At 49.0% G+C, this 24,836-nt stretch overlaps 2 protein-coding genes across 7 annotated transcripts; one reads left to right on the forward strand and one right to left on the reverse strand.

Annotated features, from left to right (window-relative positions):
• Window positions 1-1,472: 1,472 nt before the first annotated feature.
• Window positions 1,473-18,442, reverse strand: SLC7A7 (solute carrier family 7 member 7). Of its 3 annotated transcripts, XM_053361523.1 has the most exons (11): window positions 17,992-18,442; window positions 17,607-17,841; window positions 16,211-16,744; window positions 10,192-10,317; window positions 9,551-9,695; window positions 8,196-8,319; window positions 7,764-7,867; window positions 5,811-5,907; window positions 4,001-4,150; window positions 2,896-3,079; window positions 1,473-1,850 (listed from the first exon to the last, which is right to left on the reverse strand). In XM_053361523.1, the coding sequence occupies exons 3-11, from the start codon at window positions 16,740-16,742 to the stop codon at window positions 1,768-1,770; spliced, it is 1,545 nt and encodes a 514-aa protein (XP_053217498.1). In that variant the 5' UTR covers window positions 16,743-16,744; window positions 17,607-17,841; window positions 17,992-18,442; the 3' UTR covers window positions 1,473-1,767. The 3 variants fall into 3 exon arrangements, with proteins under 3 accessions (XP_053217498.1, XP_053217497.1, XP_053217496.1); XM_053361522.1 differs by lacking the exon at window positions 17,607-17,841 and having other exon boundaries at window positions 16,211-16,766; XM_053361521.1 differs by lacking the exon at window positions 17,607-17,841 and having other exon boundaries at window positions 17,992-18,440.
• Window positions 18,443-19,573: 1,131 nt separating this feature from the next.
• On the forward strand, window positions 19,574-24,331 carry MRPL52 (mitochondrial ribosomal protein L52). Of its 4 annotated transcripts, none has more exons than XM_053361524.1 (5): window positions 19,574-19,778; window positions 21,434-21,518; window positions 21,687-21,754; window positions 22,451-22,515; window positions 24,144-24,331. In XM_053361524.1, the coding sequence occupies exons 1-5, from the start codon at window positions 19,589-19,591 to the stop codon at window positions 24,288-24,290; spliced, it is 555 nt and encodes a 184-aa protein (XP_053217499.1). In that variant the 5' UTR covers window positions 19,574-19,588; the 3' UTR covers window positions 24,291-24,331. The 4 variants fall into 4 exon arrangements, with proteins under 4 accessions (XP_053217499.1, XP_053217502.1, XP_053217501.1 ...); XM_053361527.1 differs by lacking the exon at window positions 19,574-19,778 and adding an exon at window positions 20,093-20,177; XM_053361526.1 differs by lacking the exon at window positions 19,574-19,778 and adding an exon at window positions 20,176-20,276.
• The last annotated feature ends 505 nt before the right edge of the window (window positions 24,332-24,836 follow it).

The raw sequence follows: 24,836 nt of genomic DNA on the forward strand, positions 1-24,836 counted from the left end.
CTCCTCCCACGTTTGGTGCTTCCCAGATTTTTCTCTCAACCTCACTTTTTGTCCCGCAAAGTTTCCACACAGGAATGTAGACTAGCAGAAGAGTTGTAAGCCTCTGAATTTGGGATGGAGGAACCCTCCAGGTGATGTTAAACTCCTCCCGGGTTAAAGGTCAGGAATGATGGGAGTTGTAGTTTCAAAACATCAGGTGGGACATGGGTTCCCTATCCTTTTTCTAGATACTGGAAGTGTGGGCTGCGAGAACAGAGCCCAACACAGGAGGGGGCTGTTGCCTTATTTGCCTCATTTGTTGCCTCCCTGGCAAGATCCAAGCAACCCTCCATGAGATGCAGGATTAGTACGACAGACTCCTTGGTCTGATCCTGCTAGGGGTCTTGTCTTGTAGTCCTGGCATGCCAGTTCCCTGCCCTCGCTTTCAGAGGGATTAAAGCAAACCTTCAGTATTCCAAAACCAACTTAGGCCATGAGCCTGGGGCAAGAATATAAAGAGCCCTGCATTGAGTGAAAGATTCCTGCGTGGCAGGGGGTTGGACTAGATCAGGCATAGGCAATCTCGGCCCACCAAATGTTTTGGGACTACAATACCCATCATCCCTGACCAGGACTAGTGTCCTGTTGTCTTGGATCATGGGAGTTGTAGTCCCAAAACATCTGGCGGGCGGAGATTGCCTGGACTGGATGACCCTCATGGTCCCTTCGAACTCTATGATTTTTGAGGTTCAGAAAAGAGCAACCGAAATAATCAAGAAGGAGCACTTGGTTTACAGAAAAGGTGAGAGGTGACCGAGAAAAGGTTTTCTCCCTCTCTCATATAACACTAGACTCTCGTGGAAACCCAGTGGAGCGGAATGTCAGAAGGTTCAGGGACAGATAAAGTTCTCCACACAGTGGATAGTCAAACTATGGAACTCACTGCCACAGGAGGCAGTGATGGTTTTTAAAAGTGTATTAGGCAAGGATAAGGCTATCTGTGGCTGCTTGCTGCCTCCACAGTTGGGGGCAGCGCTGCTTCTGAATGCCAATTGCTGGAAAGAGGAACAGAGAGTGCTCTTGCCCTCAGGTCCCAAAGCCACCTGGTTGGATGCTGCATTTGATAGGCCGTGGGCCTGATCCACCAGGCTCGTCTTCTGTACATTCCACATATACTTACATTCCAGTGGAATCCAGAGGAATAGGTTTGGCAGGCTGTGGAAAAGGGATCACTGAGAATGAAACAAAAGCAAGGAGGGGAGGAACTCAAGGAAGGAGGCGGCAAAACCTAAGCGTGGACAGGAAGGGGCAGAGCTCGGAGCTAGATCATCTGCCTCGCATGTGGGAGGTCACAAGTTCAATCCCCAGGGAGAGAATTCTGCAGGCCTGAACTGGGTGAGCCATTGGTCTGGTTGTTTAAGGTGGTGTCTTAAGATTGCCTTGAGGCTCATTTGACGGCAGGCCCAAGAATTCGGAGGTTGCAGGCGTGAAGATAAGAATAAACGTCCACAGGCAAACCTGTGGCACTCTGAGGGTTTATTGGGACTTAGCTGCTGAGGGCGAAAGGACACACAGACACTCCCACGTTTCACAGACGAGAACAAAAATAGGCGAGCGAGTCTCTCAGTTCCTGCAACAGCCGTCCCGGCAAAGTCCCCAAGGACTTCCTTGTGAATGGGTCTGGCCAAGTAGCAAACAATAAATTAGAGGTCACCAAAGAGTCTGTTACAAAAGGAGCAGGCGAGGGGGAGAAGCCGGCCTCCCCACTGCCCCTGGGCAGCGTCCGCATCACTGATCCTTCGCTTCTGTGTCGGGATCCATCTCCGTCAGGACACACAAGGATACGAGCTGGATGAGTCGCGTCATGGAGGCTGCGGAGGGAGGATAGGGACACGTCAGGTTGAGGCCAGAGAGAGCCAGGGAGCATATGTGGGGTGGCTATGCTTTCTCTCTCCACGGTCAGAGACATAAATGCTTCAAAATGCCAGTTGCTGGAAAGCACAGGAGGAAAAAAGGACTCTTGCGCTCAGATCCTGCTTGCAGGCTTCTCATTTGGGCATCTGGTTGGCCCCATCCTGAGAACAGGATTCTGGACCATAGGGGCCGTTGGTCTGATCCTGCAGGCTCTACGTCAGTGAGTGATGCAGCAGTTTCTCCAGTTTGCAAATGGGCCCTAGAAAGGTTGGCAACCCCTGCAGTCCAAGCCTCAAGCAGCAGGTGGTTTTGAGGGTTATTGTTAGAATAATAATAATAATAATAAAATCCCCCTCCAACTCTGCCTATGCATTACAGTCTAATTAGGCAACGTGGATTCTGCATTTTTAATACAGTCGTACCTTGGTTGTCAAACGCCTTGGTACTCAGATGTTTTGGCTCCTGAACACCATAAACCCAGAAGTGAGTGTTCCAGTTTGCAAACGTTTTTTGGAAGTCCCTGCAGCCAATCGGAAGCCGAGTCTTTGTTTTCGAACCATTCCGGGAATCAAACCAACTCCCAGAACGGATTAAGTTCGACAACAAAGGTACCACTGTAAATATTTCAGGGAGAACCAGCCCAGTTTAAGATGACTATCGTGTCCCCTCTTACTCATCTCCAAGACTAAATGCACCAGACTCCCTTTGACATTTCCTCATAGGGACTTCGGAGGGTTTGGGTATGTTTAGCCTAGAGAAGACAGCTGACTTAAGAGACAACACGGTAGCTCTCTTCAAAGACCTGGAAGGGGTGTTGGAGAGACGGAGCACATTTGTTTGCTGTTATCGACATTGTGGGGGAAAGTACAAAGCTCCCTCCGCTATCAGGACCCAACGCTAATTTCTGTTCTGCAGTTTAAGCGTAGTTGTCCTAGCAGTGGGGCAGGGAGAGCTAAGAAGCCACCGGTGAAATGGAGGAGGGTGTTTCTCCCTCTGACTCACCCACGGCCCGGCGCAAGAAGTGCGGCCTCTTCTGCTCAGGCACCCTCACCACCAGGTAGTAGACGGGCAGTCCGGAAGCTGCTATGGCAATGCCAATGGCGGAGTTTATGGGGTCGCTGTAGAGGGGGACGGCTACCAGGAAGACAGTGCAGAGGCAGAAGATGATGGGGAAGACGATGCTGAGCTGGTGGGGGAAGAAAAAGGGGCGTCAAGCAGGCACTTGGCATCTCAAACTACCTCCCTGCCTTTACCTCAGGCTCTCCTCCGAAGAACTGAGGGGGAACAAGCTCAGTTCACCGGGTACAGCAGTCTCTTTCCAATAAGCAGCCAGCTGGGTGAGATCATAAGGAAGCCATGAACTTTCTTCGCCTCCAGCCGACTAGTCCTCGGGGTATACTGCACCTGAACATGGAAGCTCTGCTTAGCTACCAGCACAGCAACCACACTGGGAATGCAACAATCCCCTTTCCGGAGCCATCTCAAGCTAATGGTCATTGCCACACACGCTTTCAAGTGGCTGGGGCAACCCAGTCAGATGGGCAGGGTACAAATAATAAAATTATTACCGCTATTATACAGAGCGAGAGAACTTACTTTTCATCAACTTTTCTCAGCCTTACATTACTACTCTTTTTCTTGGAGTCTGGGGCCATTGATTTCCAGCACGGAGCTCACTGCTCTGCCTATTAAAGCCATTCTGGCCCACCCTCTCCTGGCAGGAATCTTAGTCACGGCGACTACCTGCCCACAGCCATGACGTGTTGCAAAGGATGCTGGGGCACAGGCAGAACGCATATGCTCTGCAAGAGAGGCAGCTCGGTTTTAGGAAGGCAGCCCAAAGAACCGTAGGCTGATTTCTTGTGGACCGCTTCCTGCTGGCTGGGACCGTTGCAAAGGATACCGGACGAGGTGGACTTTGGTCTAATGCAGCAAAAGGCTTTGCACCGTTCACAGGAAAGGGTGCGTGATCAGCACTGCAGAACGCCTAAATGAGCATTCGAGGGACAGCATGCATCGTTCCTTGTGAATTTAAGCGCAAAACAGCTGGCTGCGGGATCCTTTTTTTCTTTTTAAAGACGAGTTTTGAGGGTTTTCCCTGCCCTACCTTGAGGGGACGTTCCCTCGACGGCTCCTTCCAGCGTAGGTAGAGCTGCCCCGCGATCGACAGGCCCACAAAGAACCAGTAGCTGAAGCTGTAGTAATTGATGAGCTTGAAGATGTCCTCTACGCAGAGGTAGACCAGCGCCATGGCTCCCTGTGACAATTAGAGGGGGCGGGTAGATGGTAAGTGGGGTAAGCTCTGCTAGGAAGTTGGTGTGTGGTGTCCAAACTTTTTTCAAAGAGGGCCAAATTTGATGAAGTGAAGGGCCATGGGGGCTGACCAAAGTTGTTGACCTTTTCTTAGGATTGAAGTTGTTGAGGGTTTTTTAGGATTTTACCCCAAGAAATAAACTGCCACAGGGGCTGGATTTAACCAGCTGGTGGGCCGGATTAAGCCCCCGGAATAGACTTTGGACATGCCTGGTTAGAGCATCAGACCAGGACGTGGGAGACCAGACTTCAAATCCTCACTCGAACATGAAGCTCCTTGGGTGACCTCGGGCTGGTCCCTGCCTCTCTCAGCCTAGCCTATCTCTCAGGGCTGTTTTGGGGACTGAACGAGGAGGGGAAGAACCATGTTGAGCTCCTTAGAGAAAAAGTGAGGCACAGAAATGCAATGAACAACACAGCGCCCACCGTCTAACCAAACACATAGACACATCTCTCCCTGAAGACTGTGACTCCGTGAACTCGGCCCTTCCAAAAAGGGCCACCCACATTCTCCCCACAAGATCTCCCAGGAGTGCAGGTTTGTGCTATTCTGGGTGCTGACTCATGGCGCTTGATCCCCCGTCTTCCTTCCTGGAGCTGAGGGCAGCTGTCTTGGTGGTTTCTAGGACAGTCTCACATCCAAGACCCAGCCCTGTTCGCCTCACAGATGGAGCGATATCTAGGTTGCTGTGGTCTGCGGAGAAAGGCCGCTCTGCACGAACTCAGAGCAGGGCTTTTGGTGCGGCTGCCCCTATTCTGTGGAAGAGCATTCCTGTGGAGATAAGACAGGTGCCCACAGCCTGCAGTTTCGGGAAATATCTTCACTTAAGCTTTCCCAGCAGGAAGAATAGATCACTGCCACGGGATGTCTGGTTCATATTGTTTTACATTTGCCTTTCGGTTGTTTTAACCATCTTTATTATATCTTGCACATCGCCTTGGAAGGGAGTTATTACAGTGGAACCTCGGTTTTTGAACGTAATCCATTCCGGATGTCCGTCCGACTTCCAAAACGTTTGAAAACCAAGGATCAAAGGGCTGGCTGCAAAGTCAATAGAAAAAAATGAAAAACGCGTCTTGGAAACCTTTTGACTTCCGAGGCGTGTTCGAAAACAGAAGCATTCCCTTCCAGGTTTTCGGTGTTCGGCCCTCAAAATGTTGCCCAGAAGGCAATGTGGCCCTCAGGATGAAAAAGGTTCCTTCCCTACCCCTGCTGCAGATACTGTGGGATGGGATTCTGAATAAATAGGCATACGGTTCCTCTCTGTCTCTCTCTCTGTCTCTCTGTGTGTGTGTGTGTGTGTGTTCATTCACAGGGGTTTTTTAATTGAAATGCAGCAGTCCAATAAATGAGCTTGCATTCCAAAATATTTGATCAGTAACAGATTCAGTTTTCCCCATCCCATCTAAGCCGATTAAGAGATCAGGGCGGCAGTCTTTAGCCAGTGAACCTGGGGAGGTCTGTTGTCTCCCACTGCACAAGGCTGCCAGGAGCTACAAAAAGCCCTTTTTTGCTTTTTGCTTTTTGTTTTGTTGGAAGACTGGCTTCCCTTCCTCCCCTGCCATGCAGACGAGGGTGTTCTCCCCGGCTACCCAGGACTTACGTTAAAAAGCAGTGCTGGCACAGGCGTGAACCGCTCGACGTGGATCATGCAGATGGCATCAGGCAAGTGCCCCTCGCGGGAACCAACGAAAAACAACCTGGCAAGAGCGAGGGAGCGTAAGGAAGCTGCTGGCTGAGGCAGAGCAGAATTGTCCTAGCTGGTGACCAAGACCCACAGAGGGGCAGGGCAAGGGGTCAGGCTGCCCCCCCCAGGGGACTGGCACAGTTCCCAGAATCCACTATGCCAATTCAAAAGAACAAGAGAACGGACACTCCATTCAGACATGGGAACCGGCCTTTCCCAAAGCACTTCCACAGCCCAGACTCCTGCAGTCCCTCTTCCTCTGCTTAATAACTTTGCTGGTGGGGTTTTATCTGAGAAACAGATATATATTTGGCACTCAGAGAGGTCTGCCATACCCGCAGGGTGGCACAATACCTCCAGTGAAATAAAATGAGGGCAGATCACCTCCATTTTGCCACCAACAGTGGGCAGAGAACACAGCCGTCATATGGCTAGTATCCACACTGACAGCCTTACCCCTAGTTTCCAGGGATCCCAGGTGAGTTTCTGAGGGTCAATCCAGGCATTTATTTTTTTTCTCACATGTGAGAAGCTTTACCACATGGGGGAAGACTTCTGTGCAAAACAGAATTTTTGCACAAAAGTGGAAAGTTACCTAGTTTCTAAACGGCCTCTCTGGCATGCTGACCTTTCCCCCCTCCCAAATGTGGTTCACGGTTCCTCTGGTGAAAATGAGGAGGTGTTAATCCATTCATGGAAGAGCTCCAAAATTGCATTTTGAATGACTCCCAGGGCTGGGAGTGGATTGGCGTGGGCCAATCTGAACGTTTTCCATGGTTTATTTCTGAAGATCATGGGCACAAGTAAAAGTTGGCATAATTTGATATAGAAGGAGATCCCCGTTATGAACTTTCTTGACCCTGGTACAACTCCTTATCGTGAACATGTCATGCAAGGCTTCCTGACCTTCTTAATACTTTAGGTAAAGACTAGCACAGTAATCTGGTGTTACCAGCAAATTTTAATTTACACCTCCTGTAAAAAGAATGGGGTCAACGTAGACAATAGTAAGATAAACTGGAACTCGGGAAACAAACAAGATAACCAGTTTTGTAATTTCTAACTAGGATTATGTTCTTTCAAGTCCCAATTATGCAGAGTAAACAAAATAGGGAAATAGGCAGGAAACTGTAGGGAGAGACAACAGGATAGGAATGTAGATGATCTAACAAATCACTCGTCCCCTCAATCCTGTCCCCTCAATGTTGAGAATGCATTGGCTCAAAACAGCACTTACACCCTAAGATTTTCAATGGTTAGTGAGATATTAAAAGCACCAACACCAGCCCCTTTTGACTCTACACGGTCAAGGACCAGCCTGACACTAGGAGTCACGATAGGACAGGTATACATTTTCCCTCACCATGAGTAGGCAAACTAAGGCCTGGGGGACAAATCCGGCCCAATCGCCTTCTAAATCCAGCCTGCAGACGGTCCGGAATCAGCGTGTTTTTACATGAGTAGAATGCGTCCTCTTACTTAAAATGCATCTCTAGGTTATTTGTAGGGCCTGCCTGGTGTTTTTACATGAGTAGAATGTGTGCTTTTTAAAAAATGCATCTCTTGGTTATTTGTGGGGCATAGGAATTCATTCATTATTTTTTTCCCAAAATATAGTCCAGCCCCCCACAAGGTCTGAGGGACAGTGGACCGGCCCCCTGCTGAAAAGTTTGCTGACCCCTGTAATAAACCAACCGTTCTTATGCGAGAACTTCTCGTGGGCAAACACATATTCGTAGCAAACACACATGTGAACTCTAGCAGAAGGTCCGAAACCTCTCAGAAGTGTGTGTAGGAATGCACACAAGTGCCAGGCAAGCATGTGGGTTCAGACACACATTTTTATAACAGGAGATGCATGCAGGTTACCTGGAAGCGGCTAAAATGGAAGCGTTCAGGCCCCCAAAGCAGGACAGGGCAACAGCAAGAGGGATCGTCCAGTTCATAACTCCAAATACTTGATCGGCAAAGGTCTGGAAGGAAGAGGACATGAGAAGAAAATGAGCTAGTGAATGCCTTGCGGGGCGTTTCTAGTATAAACTTCATTCCCAACTCAACAAGAGACTACTTGCGCCTGTACTCCAAGAGGCCGAGGCAGGAGGAATGCACCTCATTGCAAATCATTGCAACAAAATTGTTCATGAATTGCCCCTCTGTTACTTCACACTGTACTAATGTCCCTTTGAAGTTGTTCTTTTGAGTAAATGATCAACGCTAATGGCCCTCCATGGACCAGTCAACTGGATTCCAAAGTGACTTGTCGTTTGGGGTCGGGAGGAAGAGGGAACGGGATCTACTCACCACAGCCACAGCGTCACTTGTTAATATCTCCGTCTTGCTCAGCACTGTGTAATATGCCACGTTGGTCATGATGTAGATCACTGTGACGATGGGCATTGAGATGCCTATGGAAAGGGGAAGGTTCCTGAGGAATGGCAGTGAGGAAAAACAATGTTAACTCCCTTCCACCGCCCATTTCGTACTTCCCTTGGCACTACTCCTGCAACCTGGTCATGCCCAGGGCTAGCAGAATACACATTACCACCCAGAGGCCCTAGAAAGCTGCTTTGCAAACCCCAGTTCCCAGAATCCCCTGCTCCCCAAGACCCAGTTCCCAGAATCCCCTACTCCCCAAGGCTCAGTTCCCAGAATCCCCTGCTCCCCAAGACCCAGTTCCCAGAATCCCCTACTCCCCAAGGCTCAGCTCCCAGAATCCCCTGCTCCCTAAGTAGCCTAAGAAACTCTGTGTCACCCTTGGCTTCCTTTATTTTCATTTGCCTGCTGTACTAAAGAATATTGAGAAAATTATTACCAGGCGGCAGAGCAGGGTGTTAAATGAAAAAATGCTCCAGCTAAGCAGAAAATACAGTGCTTGACTCTGCAGACTCGCTTTGCTGTGATGAAAATTGCAAGACTGCCACCTCCTCCCTCTTAAGCCAAGCTATTATTTGATTCAATCAAATCAACATTTCTGCAGAGATCCCTTTAAACAATTCTTTAGCTGAAAGTGGATTTTTAGATTACAGCTTGCTCTGCAAAACCCAATACATTTTATGCTAGGCTTCACACAGCGTCTCCCTTCACTGCCAAGCCCACGGCAGGACCCAGGAAGCAAGCTGAACCTCTCTCAGCAGTCCCCGGACTGTGATGCAATGCCCAGCTGTGGCAACTAGATGGCAGAACTCCTCCACAAGAGCCCATCCCAGACAAAGCCCGTTAAAATGAGGAAAGGAAATTCAGCTACTTATAGAATGGAAGGGAACACCGGGGTTCGGCCACCACAACGCCATCACACACACACACCCATATTTTCTTTTCTCATTTCTTGAGACTGTATGATGTGCTTTCAAGTACCCAAGAGGGAGAGCTCTCGCTCAGCTGTTTTAAAACAACTCTCCAGGCAAAGTATTGAGAAGCCCCTTATCCATTTCTCTGCAGCAGAAAGCAGGGAGGGAGGGTGGTACTTAAGGCTAGTCAGTTTCAATTCCTTTGGAAGCAGAGCACAGATTTTAAGGAGGAAACAGTGTTGCTTGTCCCTAGGGATGTCACAGGCGCTGTCCAATAGGTCCCTACAGCCTCATTCCACACAAAGTGCCAAAACACATCGGTCTCGCTAGCTGAGGATGAAAGCCACGCTTTTCTCTGCAAATGCTGACCTTTCAGGGTTCTTGATTTCCTCGGTGACAAAATTGAGGGTGTCCCATCCCGAGTAGGAGAAGAGGGCAGAGTACAGGGCAAGCGCAATGTCCCCTGTGTGCCAGGAGGATCCTTCGAAAGGGTCTGCAAAGTTCTGCGAATGTCCTACATGGAAAGATAACCACACTTGGGTCAATCAGTCAACTTCTAGTTGCAATGAAAAAACATCCTGCCTGAGGAAAATTGGAATGTGTACAAAAGTCCCATCTGTGGTGCTGACACACTGTTCCCTAGCGCAAGCCATCACTAGACCCTCACATCTGTCAGGCGAAAATTGTTCAGGTGCAAATGTAAGCCCACAAACCACAATATGTGGGAAAGTGGGCTGTGGGTCTGTCTGGGTTTGGGCTTTGGGTTCAATTCTCGCCTCAGACATGGGTTCAGTGAGTTGCCTGGAGTGGACCACTAACTCTCAGCTTTCCCACTGCGGAATGGGCACAGAGGCCTACACCGAAAGGCTGTGAGGTTGAAACACAGTAAAGGTCAAGAAGGCTCCAATGCTTCTATGCCTATGTGCATCAAAAGTCGACGTCTGTCCGTTCTAAACCTTAATTCGGAGAGAGGGCAAGAGGGGGGAAACCAGGGGTAGAGATGGGAGTACCTTGCCCAATGCGGACCACGCCGGCGATGATCACGGCAATGAGAGCCAGCACCTTGGCGTAGGTGGACAGATCCTGCACCCGCGTGCCCCATTTCACATAGGCACAGTTGACAAAAGTGAGGAGGCCTGGAAGAGAAAAGAAGCCAGAAGTCATCCCATGGCAAGGGGCCCTTGGACTACACCAGCCTCTTCCACCCTAGACCATCCACATACACAGCAAAGTCCCACTGAATCCTTCCCTTCTCCAATTTCAAACGTATATCCAATACGGAAATATAAATGCATGCCTAAGCGGCTGATTCCTAAACGGGAAAAAGAGAAAGAAAGAAAGGAGAAAGAGAGAGAGAGAGAGAGAAATCGACGCAGCTGCCCAGTAATTTTTCTGCTGGACTCCATTTTATTTTCTCAGTGCAGAGGTGGGAAAACATTGGGGGGGGCAGCCCAAAGGCCACATTTCCCTGTAGAGAACCTCCTGGGGGCCACTTCCCAGTCGTGGGTGGGCCAGTGGCGAAAGTGGGCGGAGCAACAGATGCAACTCTTCTAAAGTATGAATCAGAGTTTTTCACACACACCTCTCTCTACCCAGGCAAACATCGCAGATCAAGGCCAAGATCCAGCCAGGCAAAAGCCCTCAAGGATAAGAGAGAGCAGGGCTGCTGAGGGATGTGGTTTGGGAAGAGTTCTGAGAACTGGACAGAGAGGCCTGCAGGGTCAGACTTCGCCTGGAGGGACGGAGGTCCTTGGTTGCTCCAAATGAGAAGCAAATAAAATACAAAAGTCTAGTGCCGTTGGACCAAACCTTCCAAGGCGTCCTCAGGCAAAAGGGGTGGCTGCACCCTTGGAGTGACCTGGTGAAGGAGGGGGCTCCCTGCTCCCTTAACTGCCCCACTTTTGTGGGTCTCTTGGGCGTGAGTTGCTATTAACAGAAGCCTCTCTGCAAGGGTGTGTGTTGTCTGTCTTGTGATGCACAAGGGCGTGGCTGGCATGTGTGCTCCTGGAGGAATTGCAAGGAGGCAATGCAGCCCCGGGTCCAAAGGTTAGCCATCTCTAGTCTAGGACCAGGCACAAAGGAGGACAGACACACACACCCCACCCCACTATGACCCTCCCATCTCCATTTCCCATTGTCATGGGATGATGCTCTCACACGCACCCCTTCTCCTAGATGTGAGAAAGAGTGTGTATTCATGAGATATCACTGGGGGACAAAATCTGAATCCTGACTCTTTGCGATTTTAAAGGGTGGGGAGGTGTTTCCCTGGACCCCGCTACTTGCTTGGCTTCTGTTTATTCCCATGGAAAATGAATGCAGCTGCTGAGCTCAATCCAATCATCATAGCCTTGGCCTGCCAGTCCTACTTCCTTCCTGGGTTGTGATGCAAGACCGAGCGAAAAAGAGAGCGAAAGTAAGCGTTGGGAAATGGCTTGTCAGCAAACGAGTCTAGCAAGGATGCTAGATGGGACAGCCTTGGCCCAAAAGGAATGCATTACCCCAGCTAAAAGGCGACCTTCATTCCCCTCGTTTCCTGCAGGTGTGAGATCTGATAGATACATGGCGCCCAAGAGTTGGAGCAAAAGATGGAAAGGGGATGGGGCACAGAGTCTATCACCTATTCCTAGTCCTGAGAAGGAGTGGGGTCTGCCGAGGCCCCAGGTTCCATCCCTGATGGCATTTCCAGGCAGAACCGAGAGAATGCGCCTTTGCCCTGTGATAGGAGGTCTTAGATATATGGTAATGTTCATAAGTGTACCAACCAAGCACCTACCGGTACATAGCTCAGCACAGGAAGACCGACCTGAAACCATTTTTGATTCCCAAACTGTCCCAAACTGACCTAATGTTTTCTCTGCAAGGTCAAAGGAAAATGGAAAAAACTCCCCATTGTCTTTTCCTTCGCAAATCCTGTCTTAAGGGTATGTCTGTGTTTGAATAGGGTGTGAGCCTGTGACATGGCCCAGGAACTAAGTATTTATCATTACAAAAGACTGGCCAGGCTCCCCAGACTATCCAATCTAGTAAGCAGGGTATCCAATCAAGTAACCTGCCAGACAGGAGATAAACAAGGACAGGAGAAAAACAACATTCAAATTTGCCTTTTCTGTGATGTAGGTATGATGTATCTGGGGGGTCGTTTTGTGCTACACCCCTTCTGTGATGTATGTATGAAGTTTCTGGGGGTGGTCTTGATCTACAGGGTGGGAATTTCAAAATATATAAGGCCTTGCACGCCATTGTTCTGGGTTCCTCCTCCTTTCCTGCGGGTGAGGGGAGCACCCTGTTGCAACAGATCAATAAAGATCAAGCTTACTAGCTGCTTTGCTTCTCAATATTCTCTGGTTGGCCTCTGTTATTTTCTCCTACCAATAGGGAACCTACGTAAGGATTCTATATGGGCTCTTGGATACCCCATAAGGGAAAAAGGGCAGATTTTGTTTACAACAGCCCGAAACCTCGCAAAGTCACTGGCCGTCAGTGTTTGCAATGAGTCAGGCAGATCCCAACAGCCTGATTTGGTGTAAGGCAGCTCCTGGTCTTTTTATGTCTGAAGGCAGGTGTCTCGGCTGCGGGGACGGACCTTTTCCACCTTCCCTTCTGGCTTCTAGACACAGCCAGGCACCCACCATGAATCCTTGAGGAAGATGCAAAGCAGGGCTGGTGGTTCTGCAGGCTGAGAAGCTTGGGGGACCCCCTCAGCATCCTAGCCCCTCATAAAAAAGGTAACATTCACAAAACCAAACAATATGGGCAAACATAACAAGGACTGTGACTAATGCACAAACGGTCATCCAGAGTTTGAATTAAGAGGGAGGGAGATGGGACTTCCTCAAGAGGAGGTGGAGAAGTTGGTTGTTTATCCCTTTCCGGCTCCTGGCACTCTGATCACCTTTATCTTTATCTTTATTCCAGGAACAAGTTGTTGTGACTCAAGGGGCTGTGTGGGACTCAGCTTTCTACCAGACGCCCAAAGCCAGCAGGAGGGTGATGTGAGACATGGGGCAGGGGGGCTCAGAGAAGGTCCCCCCCCCACACTTTGTACCTTTTCCCCTTGGCTCCAGGGTGTGGATGGAGCTTTCCTATTGGCAGGAGCGGGGGGAACTGGGGACACCTTGCAAACAACGGCTCTGCTTCTTTATAAACAAGGCCATAAATTCCTCTCTCTTATCAGGCGGGTGACATGCTCTGAACAGAGAAAACCACACATACCGTGAGCTGCACTCACTTGCACATGGCTCCAGCCAGTGGCGTAGCGTGGGGGGTGCAGGGGGGGCTGGCCGCACCGGGTGCAACATCTGCGGGTTAGGGTTAGGGGGCGCAAATCCACGGGTTAGGGGGTGCAAATTACTTGCCTTGCCCCAGGTGCTGACAACCCACGCTACGCCACTGGCTCCAGCAATTCCCCAAGCATGAAGCAGCCCAGTTTCCCCAGTTCAGGGGAGTGGGTGGGACCAAGGCCATCTCAAATCCACCTTTTCTGTCCCAGCCTAGTTTCCAAATAATCTCATCTGAGGCTAGATGTGACCCAGCCTAAAATGGAAGCATTGTGTGTGAACAAGCCCCTTGGGCTCCACACATCTGGGGCAGAAGGGGACAGAACTACCCTTCCGAATATTCTTCCAACCCATTAAGAAAAGGAAGTCTAATGGTTCGCCCCACTTCCGCCTAGAAATACACTTGCAGGAGTGCTGGCTGCTACTTCCTGCAGCTGGCTGCCTGACAGCAAGGGTGCCACAGAGCATGAACAGAGGGCACTTTCCTCATCAAAGAGAGGCAGCTTTCCTCTTGAAAACAGACTTGAGTCTCAGCATTAGGAGCCTGGCCTTAAGGATGGCATTCTGGACAAGCCAGTAGGAATCTCACACCAGGAGACAATCATACATCACATCCACACAGTACATTTAATGATTATGTTTTACCCACCCACACAAAGGATCCTGGGAACTGTAGTTTGCCATGGGCACCGGGAACTGCAGCTCTGTGAGGGCTAAACTGCAGTTCCCAGGATTCCATGATGTGGATGTGAGCTCCTGTCACATCTAGGGCAAGGCAGCTGTTAAGAAGAGGGCACCCTTGAGCAAGGACCATATCCTCGAGAGATCTCACTATAGAAACTCAGAGCACTGCCCTAAGAAAGGTTCTCTTTCTATCTCTGATTTTCAGCTTCAACATCATTAACTACAAACCCCTAAATTTGAGATACCTTCCATATCTTTTGTAGGGTTTTGCAGTCGTTTTGTAAGGTTGTGTCGGGCAAATCCCACATTTTGCAGGGCTCCCCAAACCAGGGTTCGTAGTTAACACGCAGAAATGTGACGTTGTCCTGATTCATAACATAGCCTGTGCCAATGTTTCATGGTTGTTTTGTTGGGTTTTGTAGTGTGAACCCCATGGTTTTGTAGTGTGAACCCCATGGTTTGTAGTGCCCCCCTCAAACTAAGTAATTGATACTCAAACCAGGGGTATCCCCCATAAACTCCAACATTGTCCCATTCACTTGCTCTATAAGAGGTTTGGGGGGGGTCCCAAATTTAGGGGTTTGTGGGTAATGAATCTTTCAGCTTCTACGTCTGTGAAATGGGGATTACTACACTGGCCTAACTTACAGACCTGTTGCTACTGAGTTAGAATTTGCGAAGAACTGAGCACCTGGGCAGCAGCGGGAGGGGCACATAATCCTCTGCTCTAACCTTCTCCCGGCACCCTTTGCTCGAAGACACACTGGGTTTGTGGGGTGCTCTCGGCTAGCTTCCCATCACCGCCGGCATTCATGCCTGACCTCGTGCCTCCCTCAGCCGTCACATTCCTGTGTGTTGCAACGGGAGCGGTTTCGGGGAGCCTGACAATGCATTTCTCACCAGCTGGATCTGGACAACAGCTGCCGACTCAGCACACTGCCCGTCTCCCAGCTGAAGTCACTCATTTCCTGAGAGAGACCCAGAATTACCCGCAGGGTTAGGAGGAACGGAGAGGCCCCGGAGGAGAGGCTCGTGCCAGGTTTAGACACCACTGATGGATCACCAGACCATGAGTCAGAAAGGCTTGATGTGAAAGCGGTGTCACTCTGAGCATGTGCAGAGTGTCCCTCCCCACCGATCAAATACACCCGTCTTGCTCAGTCCAAGGCAACAGGTGGCAAAACCCAATCCCAAACAGCCTCAAGCAGGCACGGACTTGCCCAGATGCAAACAGTTTAGCTTTTAACCAACTCATCTTCCACAAGAGAGGGAAGCAGAGACTCAGGACCCCCTTCGTTCTCCCTGGAGACCACCCTAGAGCTCCAGCGGGAGAGAATGAGGCTGGGTGGGCTTCAGGGTCCCTTCTAACTCTACACTTCTATGATTCTATCTCTCCATCGTGGTGGTGCAAGGTTAACTTCTAACAAACAAGCAGCTGATAAATGCAGCTGATAAAGGCTGTGGAGCCCTGGCGAGGCGGTAATTATCCTTTTCTCTTTTATGTCTAACTAGAGGAGTGAGATGTATTGTGGGCAAGGGGAGCTAGAAGCTGGGCCTTATCTGAGATAACAGCCATATCTATTGGTTATACCCAGTAACCCCTTCCCCCCCAAAAAAATTCTGCTCCCCTGCCCCGCCGCCCCTTCCAAAGCGGAGAGGGGAGTGGTACTCCCATAGCTAAAGGCATGTCGTGGGTGTCAGAATTCCTGGGTCCATCCCACGCCCAGTTCCAGAAGCTCAAGGTGGAGCTTTGGCAAAGCACAAAGTCTGAAGCTTCCCTTATGCCGGAGATTCAAAACCATTGCCAAGGAAGGAATGAGTTTCCCAGAACTGGGAAGGAAAGGTCGCAGCAGAGAAAGATAAAGGAACAATGGGAGATTAGATAAGGGGGGGAAAGGGCTACCTTTCAGCCCACCTGAGGCTGAATCAGCTCAGGCACTGCCAGGGCTTTTTTACTTTTCTTTTCAAACAGCAACTAATGCCCCCCCTCCCAACAAACTTCACACAGCCCCACTGGGTTCCCCCAAATACTCTCCCCACAGTTCCCGCTGGCAGTCTCACTCACAGATGCAGACGGCAGCCAGGAGTCGGCCTGCCAGGTAAGGCGCCTCGCAGGACGGGAACACGGGTTGCACCAGGTAGTTGGCGAACGTGATGGCAATGACGGCCTGGCTGGTGGGCTCAATGATGAGGAGAGAAGTCCACAGGCGGATGAAGGCCGGCAGCTGCCCAAAGGCCTCCAGGATGTAGGCGTAGCTGGCCCCCGATTTTTTGATGGTGGTGCCCAGTTCTGCATAGCACAGGGCCCCAAAGACAGAGAACAGCCCTCCCACGGCCCAGACCACAAGGGAGAGACCGTACGAGTCACTGTACATCAGCACGCCCTTGGGCGAGACAAAGATGCCCGAGCCGATCATGTTGCCCACGATCAAGCAGACCCCGTTGAGCAGGGAGATTTCCTTCTTCAGCTTCATGGAGTCGTCGGGAGACGTGCCGGAGGAGTCCTTGAGGGGCTGGCAGGAGGAGGTCCCGTTGGGTACTGAGTTGGCCGGCAGCTCATCCTGAGGAGTCGCCTCATAGCGGGTGGTCTTGGCCATAGCTTGGCAAGAAGAGGAACGGTTCTGTTGTTGTTGTTATTATTATTATTATTATTATTATTATTATTATTATTATTATTAATCACCTGCCCTGCAACCATAAGGTCTCCCAGGGCAGGCTGCATCATTGAAACGTAACACTAAAAACCATTTGAGACAATTTACAATCATATAGATAAAAATATACGCCTCAAGTGTCAAAAGCCAGGGTAAGGAGGGGTGTCTTCAGCCTCCAGCTATATAATGAAGGTGCCAGACCCACGTCTGTGGGGAGGAAGACCCATGCCTTAGGGGTTCACCAGAGATCATGTCCTCTCCTGGCCTGCCACTCCAGCTACACCCCAGCCTCAGAGGGGGGAGGAACTACCAAGAGGACCCCTTCTGCCAATCTTAGCATCTAAGAGGGTCTGTCGGGTCTGTAAGCAATCTTTCAGGTGTTTTGGGACCTGAGGCATTTGAGCTCTAGTGCATCTTGTTGTTGTGCACCTGGCACAACCAAGAAGATGGGTTTGTCTCTTGCACATTAAAGGCAGCGGTTCCCAAACTCCTTAACAACTTGAAGAACACTCTCCTGTTTCTGCTGTACTCGTGGCACATTTTGCTAATATAAAGCAGTAGCTCTAGGAGGTACAACACCCAAAAGGATGGCGTTCTCTTCCAGGAGACGCAAGTTGCGACAGGGCATTGGGAGAAAAGAGGTTGGGGGTGTAAGCTGGCACGCACAGGCAGGCAGGAAACCGGACAAGAGTGCCTCTACTTTCCCAGGGGGCAGGGAGCATGCTATCCCAGGAGACAAACAAGTGCTAGAAGCAGGCAGATGTCCCTCTGCCTCCCAAATACTGGGACCCAGGGCCTGGTTCTTACCTCTTTATTTGCCTGGAGAACTGCAAAGAATGAGCACTAGAACCTTGATCCTCATTTCTGGAAGGCAAGTCCAGCAAGCGAGTTTGGGGCACTGAGGTTACCTAGGCACTATCTCTTAAATCTGAACAGCCCGAACAGGTAATGGTTGGGTAATCTTAAGAGGCTGGGAGCTAGTCACTGTAGATTTCCTCTTCTGCCCAGGGAGAGGTGTCTGGGGGGTGGAGAATGCAGGGGGCTGGGAACCAGGAAAAGAGAGGGTGGGTTTCAGCTTTGAGAGAGCAGTTCTGGGGCTGGATTCCCACCCACCTCCCACACAATATTATTAGGGGACAGAAAGGGGTATATAGATGGGGATGATGGGAAAGAGAAACTGACAGATACTCACAGTCCACAGCGCAGTTCCTCCTCCTGCTCTGTCGTCTTATCCCCACACCAGCTTAAGAATAAAGAGACAGAAGCTGCCAGAACAGCACTTTTAACATGAGGAACTAACCAGGGTTGCCGGGGGGCGGGGTGAGGGGGGTAAAGGAGGGTGAGCCATTGACCGAGTCCAAGGTCCGTCTGGTGCCAGGTGGGGGCAGGAGGAGTGCTATGGGAGATAAGAGGACTGGCAGTGCCTCTGGGGCACCCCGTGGCTGAGCCGTCCAAGAATTGGCTTCCTGCAGGAACATCTCGTGCGTGTGCACCCTCGCAAACGGTGCTATCAGTTTCCCGCAGCAGCCCCCTCATGCATCCTGTGAGACGTCAAGCCTCTCAAGTCACACAGAGCGCCTCTTCAGAGACAAAGAGACCTGTGGGAATCGGCAGCTTGCTAGACCTACCGGGGCAAATGGTTCAAAATGAAAAGGTTATCATCCTGAAGGCAACCAAGCCTGTCAGATTGGTTCAAGATGAAAATCTTGCCACCATTCTTGCACTGCAGGGGGTTGGACTAGATGACCCTCAAGGGTCCCTTCCAACTATGCAGTTCTATGATCCACAGACTTAACCTTTGCTTCTGATAGTAGTAGTTGGGAGGTGGAGCAGGGGAGTTGTTATTTTCACAACTTGACAAGTGAATGGCAAGTGGGAATCCCAAACTTCAAATGTTATCTTTTCCCAGACTGTATAAATCACACGCGATGGCAACTTTCCAAGCCACACTGAACTCTTCTTCAGACAGAAAAAGTCCTGTGCGACTCTTGACAATTGCTACACAACACACACCCTGCATCCTGGCTACTTGCAAGTCGTTTTCTGGATAAAATGAGCCACACATTATTCCACGTTTGCAAATCATATAATGGCTTTGAATCAGGCTGCAACCCTACGCACACCTACCTGGGAATAAGCTTAATTGAATTCAATGGGACACGAACAGGATTACACTGCAAGAGCGCAATCCTTTGTACACTTCCCTGGGAGCAAGCCCCGTTCAATAAAGAGCGTAGGACTGAGGACCTAGCAAGTATACACAGGATCACGCTGTAAGAGAATTAGGACAAAAGCAGCAGGGGAGGGGTTCACCCTGTTAAATTAACACCCCGACCCCACCCCTGTGGCTAAATTTAGGGCTGCCATCTTTTTCACTGGCTGTGCTCCTGCGCCTTTTATTTCAGTTGTATCACAGGCAGAAACACGCATTGATTTGGCTTCACTGAAATGCAAGGGGGTTTGGGCTCCAGTTACCATGCACGAGGAGTCCACTTGCATGAACCATACATGCACGACTGTTCAATATATATCAGATCACAATTTATAAATGTGCGCTTTATAAATCTATAATTTAATAGATCTATGTTATACACGTGCTTAAAGACCAAGTTCCTTCAAGGGGGTGGGGGCTTAATCCACCCAACCTCCAGGAACCCAGGAGTCCGAGGTTGCCAGCAAAGGCCACCGCACTGCGACTCCTCTTCCTGTTTATGCCGTTTCCAAGGGCGACGGCTTCCTTAGCAACCAAAGGCCAAGATGGCGACGGCAAAGCCTTGCCCATTTCAAAAATGGCCAAAGAGCCCCTATCCGCCCTTAAGAAAAATGGCAGTCAGGACACATCAGAAATAAACAAACAAACAAACACGCCGCCTTTCCTGAGTCTATGGGTTGTGTTAGAGACAGAGGTGTTAGTTCTGAAAGGGAAATGCATCTTTCACATGAAAAGCCGGCGCAGAGCGTGTTCCCTAACCCAATACGGTGAGTGGGGATATAGCTTCCGGTTTAAATCACAAAATGGCGCCGCGCTTCGTTTGCCGGTACTCACATCCGGGTCCCCGTATCAAAATGGCTGCTCTCACTAATGAAAAGCTCTTCCTTAGGCAACTAGGAACATTGATGAGCGCACGATCCCAAGGCCCTGGAGCGGGGCCTATGGGAATGTGCAGCTATATCCGACTGGGTGTACGGAGCCTTCGGGCGTTTTCTACTCTTTCCTACGGTTTTTTCTTAGAACTCTGAAACGATCCGTACAAGATGGCGCCCTCCTGGCATTTTTTTACGGATGAGGCGACCTTTCCGTCCGCAAGTGGGTGGTTTCCGCTGACGAATTATCCCAAAATGGCGGCGCTCATTTAAAAATGGCGGCTCCCAGAGGAGGTGTGTGTTTTTTCCGTACAACCTCTGCGAACGGAAGCGCATGGTCCCGTTCTCTGATGTTTAGTGTCAAAATGGCAGCTTGCGTGGCTCGGAGGCTGGGTACGGAAATCTTACCGGTGGGAGAGCTAGGGAAGGGAGCGGGGCTATGGATTTTGCATGGCTGTCCAGAAGCAGGATGCTCTATGCTTTTCTGGGAGTCAGTTCCACCGAACCCGATGGGGAATCCTTACTGAGTATGCATGCATGGGAGGATTGTGGGGTAAAATAGAGGAGTTGTTCCCCAAGTGCCCCTCTTTTCTTACTATCATCGCGGGTCGCTGTTCCAGAATTATACCCATGTCAAATTCTGGATGCTGAAACATGCACAGTTGCTCCTCTAGCAAATTTTGAAAAGATGGGGGGGGCACACGACTTTTATGGCTTTTAAATGGCTATATATATATAAAGATTTCTAAATGGCCTTTGCTTAGTTTCTTTTAGCTTGTGCGTTGCGATGAAAATATAATATGACTTTTGACATTTTAAGTCCGACCTGTTGCCAGAGCCCATAATGGTTATAGCTGATTTATGCTCCGGCTTTGACTGTAGCGTTATGCTATTGTACTGTTGTGCCTATGAAATACCCATTGCTAGAACTTGCAAGTGGGGAGATGGCTCGAATCCTGCTTGCAGATTTCCCACAGGCATCTAGTCAGCCACTGTGAGAACAGGATGCTGAGCTGGCTAGATGGCCTGTTGGCCTGATCCTGTAGCCTTCTCTTATGTTGCTATAAGGAGAGAGAGAGGCGATTTGACCCTCCAGATGTAGGACTTCCAACTGCCTGATGGAAAATGTAGTCGAAAACTGCTGGAGGGCACCGGTTTGGTGAATGCTGGACTACAGGTTTCCCCCACTCCTGCCATTATGGGGGGGGGGGCTAACCCAGATGAGTACCTGCTTTCCCCTACCACACAGCACATCATCCTTGCAAAGTTCTCGGGTCAGGTTTTGCCTCTGCCCATGAACTTGGTGGTAGCCTTGGGGCAGTGGAGCATTTGCAATAATAATAATAATAATAATAATAATAATAATAATAATAATAATAATAATAAATAGTATAGACCTGCCTAACAGGGTTGTTGTAACAATTACCAAAAGAATGCTTAGAAAGCTTTGGGTCCCCTAAAGTATATTTATCTATATCCAGTTTCAAGAGTACAAGGCACCGTGATTCTAACTGAATCCTGAATTTCTCTTTCTACTTCCAACCCTACAGGACCTCGGCTGGCAAAAATTGCTTCGATGTCTCGGACCTTCCATTGCAGTACTGTGGATCAGTCTGGTGGGACCTGGAGAGTGAAGTGAGTGCCAGAGATAGAGGGAGGCATCTTCAGAGCTAGAGAGAAATCCTTCATCTTACTTACTCCATTATTATTATTATTATTATTATTATTATTATTATTATTATATTACTATTACTTTTCTGGCAGCACTGCAAATGACTTTGCGCTCTGTATACTTCCTTCCAGGCACGGTTTCCCTATAAACCCTTCACATTATGGACCCTTAACAGACCTTCCTGACTGGTCGTTTGCTGGTAAGAAAAATGGGTGTTTGTATTATTTGTTTCACTGTATTTAGGCTGCAGGCTTGCAAAATAAAAATAACGTTGCCTTTACATAATATCGGACCATTGATCCAACTAGGTCAGTATTTATAATCTCCTCTTCCACCCCAACTCACAGCTCGGTTAATCCTGAAGAGAACCAGTGTACTTTGCTAAGTGCAGTAACTTTTAGTGTTAAAATTTGGCCCATAATCACCGTACCTCCCTCCACCTCTTTCCCCCTTTTCTTCCTAATGTAACACTAATGTCTCACAGCAAATGAAACTGATCTGTAGAAAACGCAGCTTTAAAAAGAGACATTGCACGTACTTTTGTAAACTAAGAAATCTTTAATAATTTTTTTTTTAATGGCCCATAAAACTTGTTACTATCAGCCATGATCTGAGGGCACAATAAAAGGGTGTGACTGTAGCATCCTTTGCAAGCAGGCACCTTCCAGATGTTGTTGGACTACAACTCCTATCAGCCCCTTGCTGGGCGTGATGGGAGTTGTAGTCCAGCCTCTGGAGAGCACCAGCTTGGGAAGGCTGGAAGAGAGCATGCATCTGTGTTGAAATAACCTTAACAACCTGGCGTGAGGTGCTATTGAGATTACTTTCTTGTACTTTTGAGCATACAGGGAAGGAGGAAGTATCTGTATCCTTTTTTGTTTTTTCTCTACCCCAGATGGGCGGCCAGCCCCACCGATGAAAAATTATCTCCATCGGAAGGAAAGGAACGAAAACTTGGCTGTAAGTGGGAGCCAGAGCGCCTAAGAGCCTTAGGAGTCCTGGTTTGGGGGGAATTTTGGAATAACATTAAGGAAGATTGCGGGGCTTCCCGGATTGGCAGAATGCTGGAAAACCTCACAGGTGTAATAACAGATAGAAATGAGTCAATCTGGAGCTATTACTATGCTGTTTGGGGGTTTTTGGGGGGGGGTTAAAAATTTATTTAATCATTTTTTCGATACAAACAACATCCGCAAAAGACACAACAAAAACCATAATGACAATAATAACACAATTTGACAATTCAGATTTGAATACACTGATATACCTATGACTACACCTTTTTAACAATATTTTCCCACCTCTCTCTCCTCCTCCCACCATTATCCGCCATATCGCTTAAATATTCATTCCCGATTTCTTCATATTTATCCATTCTTAATTTGCGTCGACATGCAATTCGTTCGTATGTAGCTAATCTGTCCATATTATCAATCCCTGAGCTCAATGGAATCTTTTTGCAGCTCTTCCAATTCATCAAAACAAGTTTTTTTGCTTCTAATAAAGCACGATACATCCATTTTTTTTACCCCTTCAAGGGGCTATTACTATGCTGTTGCCCTATAGGAAAAGGATCCAGTGGGTTCTGAGGCAGGGAGTTTTCTCTCTAGAGGTCTGTTGTTTTTTAAATGGCAGGCTTAGTCTTGGATCCCATGAATTAAGTCTGCATATGCCCAGAGGCAGGTTGCCTATGAGCATATGCAGAGTGCCCACTGCTGAGCAACTTCAGCCAGCTCTTTCACCTCTTGAAACTGGGATAAGGATGGAAGGGAAGCATGAGCCTTGGTGGGTTTCCATTAAAGCTATGAACGTAAACCAGTTTGAATCCCATCGCTACCCACGAAGATTTGGAATTTTAGCTTTGTGCCTTCCGGAATCCTGCTGAACAGTTCTCAAGATTTCTTGAGAAAGGACAGTGCAGTTTGAAACCCGTTTTAAAATTCATGGCGTAACGTAATGTACCCTCAGCAACAGATTATGTTCTTATTTTATTTATTTACTTGATCCAGCATATGAATCACTTCCCCCCTAAAACACCTTGAAGTCATTTCGCAGTTTAAAAAAGCATCAGCGCTAAAAGCAGTTCCATATGTAAAAGCGATTTTTAAGATTCCATATGTTAAAAAGTGTTTCCATGTATACAAACAAAACAACGCTGTTTAAAAGCAATTTCATGTGTAGAAACCGTTCCAGATCCAATATGAATATAGACTGCAATAAAGAGAATCACTTAAAACTCTTGTTGAAAAAGGCCCCATCTGCACCCAAGCAGAGCTACAGTTCTCACAGGGAACTCTGGGAATGATAGTTCTCTGAGGGAAATAGTGGTTTCCTAACAACACTCAGAACCCTTTTTTAAAAAATTTATTTCCTAAAATTTATATACTGCTTGATTTTGTGTGTGTGTGTGTTATAAAAAAAACCTATGGTTCCCAGGAATCAGGCAGAAGCTGTGGCAGCTTAAAGTGGTATGATACTGCTTTGAACGTCTAATGCAGATGGGGCCAATAGAGACGGCGCCTGTCCAATGGCCGCTGAGGATTTCCTCAGGCGCTGAGCTCACTCTGCTCTTCACCTTGTCTCCTCAGCGTCGGGTAGCCATGATCTCCGCAGAAATGGATCACGGGATGGAGAAGTGGAAAGCTAAGCAGAATGAACGAAAGCAACAGGCAGAGGAAAAGCGACGCAACAGACTTCAACCTAAAGGAAGCTCCCAAGAGCAAGACCCCAAATAAATACTCCCCCCCCATACACACCCCTCCAATTTGGCGCTTGATTTGTGGTTGTTTTTTTAAATGTTCTCTTTTTTAATACCAAGGAAGGAGGAACAGTGGCATCACAACGGGGGGACGGTGCGCCCTGGGTTCCATGTCTGCGGGGGTGACAAGAAGTCACCCTGCGGGGGCTTGTGGTGGCACGAGCAGCCATCGCACTGCCACAGCCGCATGTGGAGGATTCTCCATTCGCAGATGTAGCCGTGAGCAGAGGATCCCAGCGCCAGCAGCAAACTACTAAGTACAGCACATGTGCGGCGTTGCACGCATGCGCTGTATAGCGGTTTGCCACCAGCGCCACTCCAGCACCTTACAGACGGTGCCGGGATCCCTCCGTCGCCGCTACAGCCGCAAATGGAGGATTCTGGCACCGTCCGTACAGCGCTGGAGCGGCGTCGGCGGCAAACCGCTATACAGTGGTACCTCAGGTTACAGACACTTCAGGTTTCAGACTCCACTAACCCAGAAGTAGTACCTCGGGTTAAGAACATTGCTTCAGAATGAGAA

Source organism: Podarcis raffonei, chromosome 13 (genome assembly GCF_027172205.1).
Source record: "Podarcis raffonei isolate rPodRaf1 chromosome 13, rPodRaf1.pri, whole genome shotgun sequence".
Taxonomy (NCBI): domain Eukaryota; kingdom Metazoa; phylum Chordata; class Lepidosauria; order Squamata; family Lacertidae; genus Podarcis; species Podarcis raffonei.

What these genes read in the sequence shown, in the direction of transcription:
- SLC7A7 (XM_053361522.1), bottom strand. Translation starts at nt 16,742, where the DNA reads ATGGCCAAGACCACCCGCTATGAGGCGACTCCTCAGGATGAGCTGCCG. An exon ending in CCTGGCTGCCGTCTGCATCT is followed by an intron (nt 10,318 to 16,210) that starts GTGAGTGAGACT and finishes TTTCTCTTCCAG; the next exon opens with GCCTCCTCACTTTTGTCAAC. An exon ending in CAAGTGACGCTGTGGCTGTG is followed by an intron (nt 7,868 to 8,195) that starts GTGAGTAGATCC and finishes TCTTCCTTCCAG; the next exon opens with ACCTTTGCCGATCAAGTATT.
- MRPL52 (XM_053361524.1), top strand. Translation starts at nt 19,589, where the DNA reads ATGGCCAAAGAGCCCCTATCCGCCCTTAAGAAAAATGGCAGTCAGGAC. An exon ending in TCCTGACTGGTCGTTTGCTG is followed by an intron (nt 21,755 to 22,450) that starts GTAAGAAAAATG and finishes TCTCTACCCCAG; the next exon opens with ATGGGCGGCCAGCCCCACCG. An exon ending in AAAGGAACGAAAACTTGGCT is followed by an intron (nt 22,516 to 24,143) that starts GTAAGTGGGAGC and finishes TTGTCTCCTCAG; the next exon opens with CGTCGGGTAGCCATGATCTC.